General features: G+C 40.1%; 1 protein-coding gene and 1 long non-coding RNA gene across 5 annotated transcripts in view; one reads left to right on the plus strand and one right to left on the minus strand.

The window, feature by feature from the left end:
- Positions 1–3,383: 3,383 nt before the first annotated feature.
- Positions 3,384–9,206, plus strand: LOC127060273 (uncharacterized). 2 transcript variants are annotated; one of them, XR_007779147.1, is made up of 3 exons: positions 3,384–3,575; positions 5,147–5,325; positions 7,766–9,206. It is a non-coding gene; the product is annotated as an uncharacterized LOC127060273 (long non-coding RNA). The 2 variants fall into 2 exon arrangements; XR_007779148.1 differs by lacking the exon at positions 3,384–3,575 and having other exon boundaries at positions 3,821–5,325.
- The window catches only part of FOXN1 (forkhead box N1), a 36,718-nt gene continuing 33,372 nt past the window's right edge, over positions 8,701–12,046 (minus strand). For all 3 annotated transcript variants that reach the window (XM_018919391.3, XM_018919392.3, XM_009094934.4), the window contains exons 8-9: positions 10,597–11,124; positions 8,701–9,609 (exon numbers count right to left, since the gene is read on the minus strand). In XM_018919391.3, coding sequence (XP_018774936.1) covers positions 9,341–9,609; positions 10,597–11,124 — 797 coding nt within the window. In that variant the 3' untranslated portion in view covers positions 8,701–9,340. The remainder of the gene's footprint in view (positions 9,610–10,596; positions 11,125–12,046) is intronic.

Here is a 12,046-nt window from a genome sequence, read left to right on the forward strand (position 1 = left end):
TGGCAGTGCAATGCACTGGCATGCAGAGAATCTGGTTTTCAGAAAACTGGGAGTCCTTTGTTTCCTTTTTGGGACAGGAGGGAACTGAGGAGATCACCAGGAATAGAAGGAACCTTGGCACAGAATCTGTTCTGTGGCTTTGGCTTCAGCCTGTTTGACTTCTTGCAGATTAAGTAGAGAGAGAGAAAAGATTGAGACTTCAGGATTAAAAAAAAAAAAAAAAAAAAAGAAAATTAGATGCTACAATTTAGTCTTCCTGTAGGAGAAGGAGAGTCCTTAAATTAATTTATACAAGGTTTGAATAGGGACTGCACTTGCTTCAATTGGTTTAATATTGGCAGCTTAGTCATTGATGTGCATCCTAGGGAATATGCTTAATTTTTTCCATTACCTTGGAAAATGGTTCAAAAACATGTCACTTCCATTAGCAAGTGTTTCTTCTCCTGTAACAAATTGCAAAATGTAAAAAAAAAAAATAAAGAAATAAATTATTGATCCTAGAAATTAGGGTGATTGTCTATTTTATTTAAATGTTTCTGTGAAAAAACCTTCAGACTTTCATTTCAGGTCTCTTCCATCAATATTCAAACTCCAGCTTTTGTGCAGATGTGTGTGAGCAGGTTCATTTTGTGGTGATTGATGGAAAGACTCTGCAGTGGTTTGGGGAGTTCTCATCACATTAAAAGTGTTCAAGTGGGATTTAACTTTCAGATGGGAAAATGTCTTGGGGTGTAATTAAAATAAATTGGTATCAATTACATTAGTGGCACTTTGGAGTTGCACAGATCACAGCTGTGTATCAGGTTGTGATTTTTAAAAAAAATTGCAAGTTTGAAAAGTCAGTTTGGGAATTTGAAAAAATGAAAAATGTGAAAAATAAATTAGTTTCTAAGTACATTAACAGAACCTTGGAGTTCCCTGGATCACTCTTATGCACCAGGTTGTGCTTCTGAAGAATTTCTGGCTGCACTTTGAAGAATCAAGTTTTGAAATTAATGTGAAAATTGCTGTCTCTGCCTTATTGACTAAAACTGCACCAGCTGCTCAGGCTGAAGTGAGTTTTACTGTGGTAATTTCACCTTGGTGGCTTTGATATTTTATTCAGAAATTCTTGGGAGTACCTCTGTGTTTCTCTGGGAGCAGAACACTCTCAGAAGAAGAGAGGTAGGATGGTTTTGTTTGAAAATATCTTCTGTAACTCATTTTGATTCCCCAGAATTCCTGGGGACTCCTCACTGCCACAATATCCTGGGGGACATCGTTGTGTGCTGGAATTTGAGTGAGGAATTTATTAATACAAGGGTTTCCCTTCTGGATTGTGACTTGGAATTCTTGCTGATTCACAGAATACCTAAAAAAGGACAAAAAGACCAAAATCAGTGCTAATAACTAATAAAGCAGGTTAAACAGTCTCTCTGATCACCTGGACTTGCTCAGAAATCTGAGATTGCAAAGATCCTTAAAAGACAAAAAAAAAAAAAAAAAAAAAAAAAAAAATTATTCCCATGAAAACTCCACAGTGTTAAATGTCTGCCAAAATATCCTGCATTACCAATGCTCCCCCCACCTTTAGCTGGTTTGTCAGTCTCATTTATTAATAAATATGCCTAATCATTCTGGAGATGTTCTCTGCCTCTCCTCAGATTCTTATTTCCTTTGGCATTTCTCAGCTGCTGAGTTATTGTGGCAAATCTTATGTGTTCACCCCATGTTTCTGTTTTATTTGTCATTGTTCAAGGGCATTCATCTATCTCTGACTTGCATTCCCTTAATGTTTTTCACTTGTAGGAAGAACACTTCTCAGTGATAAAGTACTCCAAATTTCCCATTTTCTCCCTCTAACACAATAGATCTTACTTTAAAGATAATTTTAGAGATTACTGAAATCTCTCACTGCATGCTAGGATAACCCAAAGCCATTTATTCTCCCTATTTGAGCCCACAAAATAGAGCAATTCCTTTACAGAGATGATTTTTTTCCTTTCATCAGTGCTGTACAAGAACTTTAAATAGGAGGTGAAATCATCCTGGATAATGTATTTTAATTAAAACTACAAAGAGAATTTAGGTAGGTAGAACATAATTGCAGTTGGATGATTCCCAGCCCTTATTTTGAAAACTGACTTGGGACCTTATATAACAAAGGCCTGTTTTATTTAATAATAATTTAATTATTCTAGTGGAGGGCGTAAACCATGTTAATGAAGCTGCATATGAAAGTAATCTGTAGCAAGAAATAAAAACAGGCAGGGAATTTACAAACAGCAATGGAGAAAACACATAATTAAATTTACTTTATGAAAGGGAGATAACACAGACAGGAGGGGAGAGTTCCAAACACCTTCAGTTCTTCCTGTCCTGTGGAATGAGAGGATAAATCCATGTGAGGAGAATAACAATTTGGGATTAAAGTAGATATGAGGAAGAAATTCTTCCCTGTGAGGGCGGCAGAGGTTGCCCAGAGAACAACATGTGCCAGACCTGAAAGCTAAAAATATTTAGGCTCTATTTTGGTAAAAAAACAACCCAAAAACACAAGCAAACAACAAACCCAAAACTCCAACTCAAACTTTGTTTTTCACGAGTTACTTGAAGGGCACAGTGCAGCAATGTTGTGCCCGAGTTACTCTGTTCACTGGCATTTGACTGGGGCTGAAAATCATGTTTTTATTTCCCAAATGCATTCCTTACCAGCCTGATCTATAATTAAGTGTCTAATTAAACCTGCTGCCTGCTTTGATGTCTGCACAGGTTCCTAAATCAGGAGAGCAGAGCCTTCCCTGTAACCCTTAAAATTAAAGTGTGCACAGACCTGAGCACAAGTTCAGAGGAACAACATTGCCCCAGACACACCAGGGCTCTTCAGCACTGAGATGTCAGATTTTAAAGATATTTCCCCACTGGAATTCATCAGCTGGCATTGCTCATCACCTAAATTTGAAATAACAGTGCAGAAATATTCCTTGGAGCTGACAAATGCTGGGCTGTGCTTCCTGTGGCTCTGTGGCAAGAGGTGCTTGGAGGAAACACAAGCACAAGTGTCACCACTCAGATAGCTTTTAAGAGCTATTATTTCAGCCTATGTTTAAATTTCTGTAAGATATATTAAGATGAGAAAGATCCTTTCCAGCCAAAGCAAAAATTTGCACTTTTTTTATGCCTTTAACGCCAACCAAGCCTTGCAGTTTTCTCCTAGATCAACTGGATATTTGGTAGAAAATATTTTTCTGGATGTCCTGTATGTTTTTAGGAGTTTTTTTAAATGTTCTGAAGTTATTGTAGAGGGAAAGGCAAGTACAGAGGGAAAGGCAAATAAAATAAAAGCCTCAAGAGATGGCTCGGGCCTGGTGCCTCCTGCAGGCCCGAACACGCTGGGCTTATTCACCTCCTTGAAATTAAATCCCAGCAGCTTCCTGGACAAGCAAGATCTTGAATTCTGCGCTCAAATAACGTGAATTCCCTTCTCCAGTGGTTTTTTGGGACAGATGTGCTTTTGCCTGGGCTCTCAGTGGGTTTTTTCCCCTCAGCCACCCAGCCTGGGCTGCTGCTGGAATGAACTTCCCGGTGCCGATGGTGTGAGTAAGGAATTAATTCATGTGACTAACGAGGGCCAGGCCTAATTGCTTTGGTCAGGAACAAATCTTTAATGGTTTTTCTGTCCTCCCCTGTGCCCAGGTCACAGCTGGATTAATCCAGAGCAGGATTCCCCCATTCATCCAAGCAGCAAAATGAATTTATTGAGGCCTTTAGGTGTCCAAAAGGCCTCCAGAAGGGCTGGGATGGGGATTTTGGGGAGTCAGGACGAGGGGAAATGGCGAAATGGCTTCACACTGAGCCAGGAGAGGTTTGGGTGGGATGTGAGGGAGGAATTTTTGGCTGTGAGGGTGGTGGAGCACATGGAAGTTGTGGCTCAGGGTCGGCCTTGGAGCCACCGGGCCCAGAGGAAGAAATGGTGGAACAAAATGGTCTCGAGTGTCCCTTCCCAGCCAAACCATGCTGTGGTTTTGTGATTTAAAAAAGACCTAAAAATCATCAGTTTCGTGCTTCAGTCAGCATTTATTATGATTATACCCAATACCTGGTATTTGTCACCAATGTGCTGCTTGAATAAGAGCCCCTGGGTGAAATAAGTGCCATGTGCCTTAATGACCTTCCCACTGCTGCAATTTTCAGTAATTTCAGTATTTTCCATGCAAACAAACATTCTTTGTGAGTGTTTATTTCTTTGAACAAAAAATAGCCCTTTTCTGCTTGTACACAGACTGCATTTAAATTCTGCTTTATGACAACTCCATCATTCATTATTTTAGTAGTTCTCAATTGAATTTTTGCTGGGACCACAGATGGAAAATGCTTCTTTAAAATTTCCATTTATGTCACTGCAGGGAGGGAAAGCACAGCGAACCAGAGAGTTGATCTTCTACTACTGAGGGTTTTGGGTTTGTTTGTGTAAGACTGGAAATGAATTAGGAGGCCAGGAAAAACTCCTGTAGAAGTGTTTGCTGGTTTTGATATTCAATAACCTAAACACAAACATTCACACACAAATCTGGAAGCCTGAACTACAGAAATGGAGCAGCAGCTCTGGTAAACTAAATTCTGGAATCCAAATATTTATTCCAGTAGTTTAAATTTGTTTGAAAGTGCCAGTAAGTCAGTTGCACTTCTGAAGCTTTGTGTACAATAAAGCTGGTGTGATATTCAGTGTTTTATCTGTTCCATAATTCCAGCTCATCCCTGCTGGGTTTAAATAGCTCAGTGCTGTGCCAGGGGTTTGAAAGATTGTGCAGAGAGAATTCTCCTCAGATCAGTTCCTATCTCAACAACAGCAAGTGAATGTTCAGGGGTGAACATTCACTTTTATACCAAGAACATGCAAATATGGGAGGCAGAAGTCTTGTAATAATTTGGCCCCATGAGAAGAGAAAAGAGCTTCAAAACATAGTTCCAATATAAATGGTTATTTGAATGTTTTGAAGTTTAAATGAAACCTGCAATAAAAAAAAGGTTAACTAATAAGTCCTAAACTTTAGAGTGCAAATTTTTCCTAATCATATGTTGGAGAGGGCAGCTGTGAGCACTTTCTTCTGTTTGGTAATAAGATATTTTTTCTAGTAATTACACTAAATGTATTTTTTTTTCCTAGGCAGGTTTGCATAATCTCTTTGGAAGAGGCTGATTAAGCAGACAGCATTAGCCTTGGACTGGGAAAACTTAATTCCTTCCTTTCTTTCTCCCCCTTTTTTCAGAGTGCTGCTTAAAATGGAATTTAATGCTAATATATCTGAAATAGATTTGCAGTGTGTGCAAAATACTGATTTTATGGTAGGTACAAAATAAGGTGTCACCAGCTCTGAGGAAATGTTTATGTGCTCTCTCTCACTAGGTCAAGTTATTTCAAAAGTCAAAAATAATGATTGCACAAGCTGAGGGTTATTCTTGTATGTAAACTTTTATAAAAGTAGTTGAATAAACATAATTTCAAACTTGTTTTTCAGTAATTGTTCTGGAATTGCAATTTATAATATAACTCTTCCTCATGAACCCATGTTTCAATGAGCTGGTTTTGTGTCTATCAGAATCCCTAATGCTAAACTGAAGCAAGACAATAAAATTTCAGATGTGGGAGCCTGAAGTGGAGCAGGAAGGGAAACCCAAACCCAGACAATTTAGTTTAGTTAATAACTTGCAGTATTGTTTGTTTGTTTATCTTAATCAGAACTCTTTTAAATAAAAGTTATTACAGGACTTTTCTTATAACTTCTGTGAAATGTCCAACCATTAATTTAATTCCATTAAACATGGAATGCATTGGAGAAAATACTTTCAGGTGCTTTGAATAAAGAACTTCATAAAGGGAGCACAAACCTCTGGTGTGGGTACAAGAAACTCCAGAAAGCACAAGAAAAAACATGTTAAATTGTTTTTTTTCCCTTTTGTTCTTTATGTCTGATCATTCTTCAAAGACTCATTACAAAAAAAAAAAAAAAGTCTGACAGTTTGATTTCTTCTCAATTTTTTCCTCCCCCTCCAGCTTGTGATCATGTGTGTGGTCACAAGTATGGAATATATTGGTGCCTCTGAGGGAATGGCTGAGCCTGAGGCCACAGAGGACACAGTGACACACAGGAATTAACAAATCATGGATGGCTTGTTGTGCCATAAATTACAAATCTTTGACCCAGAAAAAGCAGTTTTGCTTTTCTCGCTTTCAAATCTGTGAATTTGGAGTTTCACAGATATTTAACTCATCTTGATGGTGTTGTCCAGATTCCTACTGTCAGTTTTGATGGATTTTTTTTCACATGCCATGGGTTTGCTTTAATCATGAATATTTTGTTACATTTCTGATGTGTTTTTAGAGAGATGAGCCATCCCACTGCACTTCCTCTGGGGTGTTCTCATACATTTTTTTTGTCTCCCTCTACCAGATATAAAACAGTGGCAATGCTGCTCATTCTGTCAGGAATATCTTGCAATGGCCTGTGGTGCTCTGGCCATGGTGTGGTTCACTGTGTGCAGCTCAGGAGGGGAATTTGTAAGGAGTTTAAAAAGGGTTTAACAATAATTTGGTGCAAAGAGTGACTGAAAGTCGCAGAGAGCTGAGCATCTCACTCCCTTGGGGTGCTGAAAATGCTTCAGAAAATCCATGTGACAACTCTGTTTGCAGAGAAAAGCTTTGAAAAGGAGAGTTTTATCTGGGAATTCCTTGAGGATGGAGGGGTGCAGAATTCCACTGGGACTGAAGTGGCTGAAATGAATTTGAGGGGTTTGGAGGGTTGGGACACCTGGTCCTGCCCAGCACTGGGAGTCCTGGTCCAAGACTGGGATCTTCTGTTGGAGTCAGAGCTCACAAACACACAGAGCTGAGGGAACCCACCCCTGCCCTGAGCTAGACCTGTGTCTGTATTCTTAGAGAACAATATTTACCAATTATTATTTTTGCCTTTAGAGTGATGGTGACATATATTAAGGCATCAGAGTAGCTGTGTGTTCAAGAGCCACAGGGGTATAAAAACAGTGCCTGAGCACTGGGCAGGGGCTGCTTTGGTTTTGCTTTTCCTCAATGCATGTCTGTATTAAAATGTGTATTTATTTGACTAAAGTGTGAATTTTTTTAAAAAAAGGCACTTAAGGTAATAATATCCTTCTAATAATATCTACTCTAAATACTGTGCATTTAGTTGTAAGGTGACTCTTAAATTGCACTGAATATATATATATATATATATATATATATATTATATATATGTATTTATTCTATGTTTTTAATATATTTAGTGTTATATATATATATATGCATGCACACTGTTGATAAACAGTATTTTATATGTACATATAATATTATATGTACATCTAATTTCCTGTTCCTATACAGTGTTTTATATACACAACATATTGTGCTTTAAATATATATTGTATATATATTACACACATTTTTAAAGGTATGTTTATTTTTATTTATATAAGCATGTATTTATGTTTCTATTTATGGGTATAAAATATTTATATTTATATTTCAAATTATATCTATTTATATTTATATACTGTTTAGCAGCTTTATACTCACTACATGCTTTAGACTTACCATAATATTCACTTTTATAATAATGTGTGGTACTTAACTTTTCCTGCATTTCTTTATCCAAACCTTAAGATGGCCAAACCCTGATTCCCCCAGCTCTGATATGTTTGCATAACTCTCATCCTGCAGGTTTTATTTTTTTCCTGGCTGCATTTCTTCTGCTCCTTATTCTCTTTGCAGGAAGAGGAGTTGGAGTCAAGTGAGGATTTCTTGGTGCTTGCGTGAGGGATTACAGAGCTGCATCACGTGTGTTCCTCCTAAGTCTCCTTTATCTGTCTGCCCCTAATCTGATTTTAAGTCTGGACTAGCAGGAAAGGGTGAGGATGCAGCTTTAGGCCTTGGTTTGGGCAGAGTTCCCACCTTGCTGGGAGACAGTGGCCAATTAAACCTCTGTGTCTTTATTTTCACAATTCCATCTCCTTTGTTCCATCCTTGCTCTTCCGTGGTCTAAATCACCCAAGCTGACTCCAGTTTTAACCTCCTTGGTTTAGGCTGAGTTTACAGCCTCTGTGAATAGAGAATCCCACAATGGGTTGGGTTGGAAAGGACCTTGAAGGTCACCCCCTGTGCCAACCCCTGCCATGGGCAGGGTCACCTTCCACCATCCCAGATTGTCCCTAGCCCTGTCCAGCCTGGCCTTGGGCACTTCCAGGGATGGGGCAGCCACAGCTTCTCCAGGCAACCTGATTTTTTTTTTGGGTTTCTGGACTATTTTCCATAGTGGTGTTCAGTTCCTTCTCCAGCTTACTCTAGGTTTATATTGCATCACTTAAACCAAAAATGTTTTTATTCTATTTTATTCTATTTTTCTACTTTTTTTATTCCAGCTTTGTGGAAAATCAGAGGGAGAAGGTTGTTCCTGAAAAACTGGCCTGAAGTTTAGCTCACAGTAGGAACCTGCTGCACGATTTGGTTCAGCATCCCAAGAAACTCCACTGGAGGTAACAGTTAAAACACAGATGCTCTCTGGATGGGGCCAGCTGCAATTTCTCTCTTCTTTTTTATTACCATTAAAAAAATATGGCTTAATAATTAATGTTAATATTTAGTTTATGTGGCAAATGATAAGAGGCATGAATGGGAATAATTTCCAGCCAAGTAAAAATTCTACTAAATAGTTTTGTTCTTTTTTATTAAAAAAGCAGAGTTTAAAATTTCTTTTTAAATACAGTAAAACTTTGATATTTTCCACTGAAGTATATTTGTTGCTTTGGTTTAGTCTGTCAGCAGCTTGTCCTCTATCTTCTAATACTTGCAGAATTTTCAGTTCACATTTACCAAAACCCAGAACTTCTTTCAAGGGGACTATGAATGTTTTAATAGGCAGATTTTATATTTTGAGTGATCTGTGCTGGATGTTGTTGCCATCAGTGGCTCCAAGAAATAAGTTAAATGGTTGTGTGCTGTGAGTTCTGTGTTCATTTGCAAGCAGCTTTTGTTAAAGAAAAAAAAATAAAAAGAGAGGGGAAAAAAAGGTCAAGAATTTGTTTTCCTCTTATTTCTGGAAGACGAAGAAGATGAGTGGCTTGATAAAATGGTGTTGACAAGTTCAGCTGTTAACCATATTCTCTTTAAATAATATTTTACATTTTTTTTCTATTTTTTTTTGTTTTGTTTTGTTTTTACATCAGTCTGTAGAAAATCATCACGGTAAAGCTACATATCCTGCGGGCGAGTTCTGGGAAAAAAAAAAAAAAAAAGAGATAAAATTCCTGTTCCCGTGGGCAGTGCCGGGCGATGCCTCCGGGCTGTGGTTCACATCAGGGCGATGGGTTTGGAGCCGGCGTTGTTGCTCAGGTAGGACGGGGACACCGTGTCCAGCTCCATGAAGGCCGAGTAGAGCGTGGTGAGCTGCAGCTCCGGCGCGCTCCCGTGCGCGCTCCCGTGCGCGCTCCCGTGCGCGCTGGGCGCGCCGCCGCCGCTCTCCAGCTGGCAGTGCGAGGGAAAACACTGCGGGGATGATGAAATGAGGACAAGGGGATCCACGGCCAGGCTGTCGTCCTTCAGCTCCTCCCAAAGATTCCCTACGACAAAAAAAACCAGCCCGTGTTGGTTAACAGATTAATTGGGGCCCTGGATGCTGAGAATTTGTAACTTTCTGTGCTGAAAGGAACAGACCCACAGAGAATAATGCTGCATTTGGCCTGAAAAGGCTTCCAAAACTGAGTGACAGATTAAAATTGAGATTATGGGTGTGTAGCTTGAAGAGAAGTGTGTAACATCACAGGCTGGAAAACTTAGAGTTTAGGGTTTATATTCTATCTATCTATCTATCTATCTATCTATCTATCTATCTATCTATCTATCTATCTATCTATCTATCTAAACCTTAATCTAATATATATATAATATAAACCTAATCTAATATATATATAATATAAACCTTATCTAACATATATATATATATAACATAGCCATAATATTATAATATAGCTTATATATTATAATATATTACATATCATTTATAGATATAATATATATCAAACTATATATTATAGTTGTGCTTGAGTAGCTTTCAGTTGAAAATAGGTCTGAATGTAAAGAACACATTCTAAAATCTGTATTGCAGTGTCCAATATCTGCAATTGTAGCCAGGGGGGAAGTAGGAATGTTTTTTACATCCCTGGATGCAAATCTGTAGCTTCCTTGGGAAACTTTTAAAAGATTCAACACAAAATTGCATTGTGGTGATATAAAATGTAACCCAGGAGGGGGGGGGTTTGTAACAACAGCGTGGAGATGTGAAAAAAGGAAGAGAAATGGATCATGTGGATGTTGGGATGGGATGGGATGGGATGGGATGGGATGGGATGGGATGGGATGGGATGGGATGGGATGGGATGGGATGGGATGGGATGGGATGGGATGGGATGGGATGGGATGGGATGGGATGGGATGGGACGGGACGGGATGCGATGGGACGGGATGGGATGGGATGGGATTCATGGGGTGGAATGGGGTGGGAGGTAACAAACCTGACTCTCCAAGATAAAAACGCCTCCAACACCTACCTTGGAGATCAAAATCAGTGAGGGATGGGTTGAGAGCATCGATGTCATTGCTGAGGTCTCCCTCCTGCAGCAGCGTGTCCTGCACCGTCCTGGCGGGAGAATGCTCGGGCAGCATCTTCATCCCGCAGCTCGGGGGGCTCTGAGCCGGCACTGGGGAATCCTGAGGGATGCTGGGCTGAGTCCGGAGCTGGCTTTGAGCCTCCCCAGCAGGGAACAGGCTCGGAGGCTCGGGCGTGTGCTGCAGCAGCGCCGTGGGGATCTGGGGGAAGCCCTGGGGGGATGCGTAGCAGCCGGGCTGCTGCCCCCCCAGCAGAGCGGGCAGGGGGCTCTTGGCGGGCAGGGCTGCCGAGGCGTGGATGCCGTGGAAGCCCTGCGGGATGCCCGAGGAGAGCGAGGGCTCGCACAAGGGATGGGATTGCGCTGCCATCTGCCTGGAGAGGGAGGCACCTGCAGCGCCCGTCGGGCTGCACGACACCAGGGACGAGCGCAGCTTCTCGCTCTTGTCGCCTATCAGGGTGTCAAGCTCTTCTGGAAAACAAAAAGGGAAAGCCCGTGACCGATTTATTCCTGCATTGCTTGCAGCAGGAATTGTGGTGTTATTCAGAAAATGACAAGGGAAAGTCCATAGCTGACTTATTCCTGCATTGCTTGCAGCAGGAATTGTGGCGTTATTCAGAAAATGACAAGGGAAAGTCCATAGCTGACTTATCCCTGCACTGAGTGCAGCAGGAATTGTGATGCTACTCAGGAAATGGCAAGGAAAAGTCCATGGCTGATTTATCCCTGGATGACTTGCAGCAGGAATTATGGTGTTATCCAGGAAATGGCCAACAGAAGTGCTAGTTCTTATATATTAAAACCTCCAAAGCCTGAAAATCTTAGTTGGAAGGGACCCACAAGGATCATCAAGTCCAATTCTAAAGTAAATGCCCATACAGGGATTGAACTCACAACCCCAGTGATATTAGCACCATGCTATAACCAACTGAGATGTTTTAAATTATTGTTGACAAGTGAGTATGTAATGAATTCCACTTTTAGGTTTAAAGGTTGGATATTTAGAAGTTAGTCTCAGATTTTATTTGATATTTCGTATTTCAGCGTTCTTTTTGTCACAGAGTGGTTTGGATTGGAAAGGATGTGGAAGATCATCTCATTCCACCCCCCTGCCATGGACAGGGACAGCTCCCACCACACCAGGCTGTTCCAATCCCCATCCAACCTTGCTTTTTATTTTAAAGTTTAGTGAGATGTCAAAAGAGAATATTTTCCTGGTGGAGCTTCTTTGTGCTTATCTGTAAACACCTACAAAATCAGGTCTACTTTATTTCTGTTTTATAATTTTTTTACTTGTTTTGCCAACCAGGAAAAAATCCTTAAATACTTTCCTAAATCACATTTAAATTCTCTTATGGATCTTGGTGAAAAGAAAAATTCAGGAGAGCTAGAA

The sequence above is a fragment of the Serinus canaria genome, chromosome 19 (assembly GCF_022539315.1).
Source record: "Serinus canaria isolate serCan28SL12 chromosome 19, serCan2020, whole genome shotgun sequence".
In the NCBI taxonomy this organism is placed as follows: Eukaryota; Metazoa; Chordata; class Aves; order Passeriformes; family Fringillidae; genus Serinus; species Serinus canaria.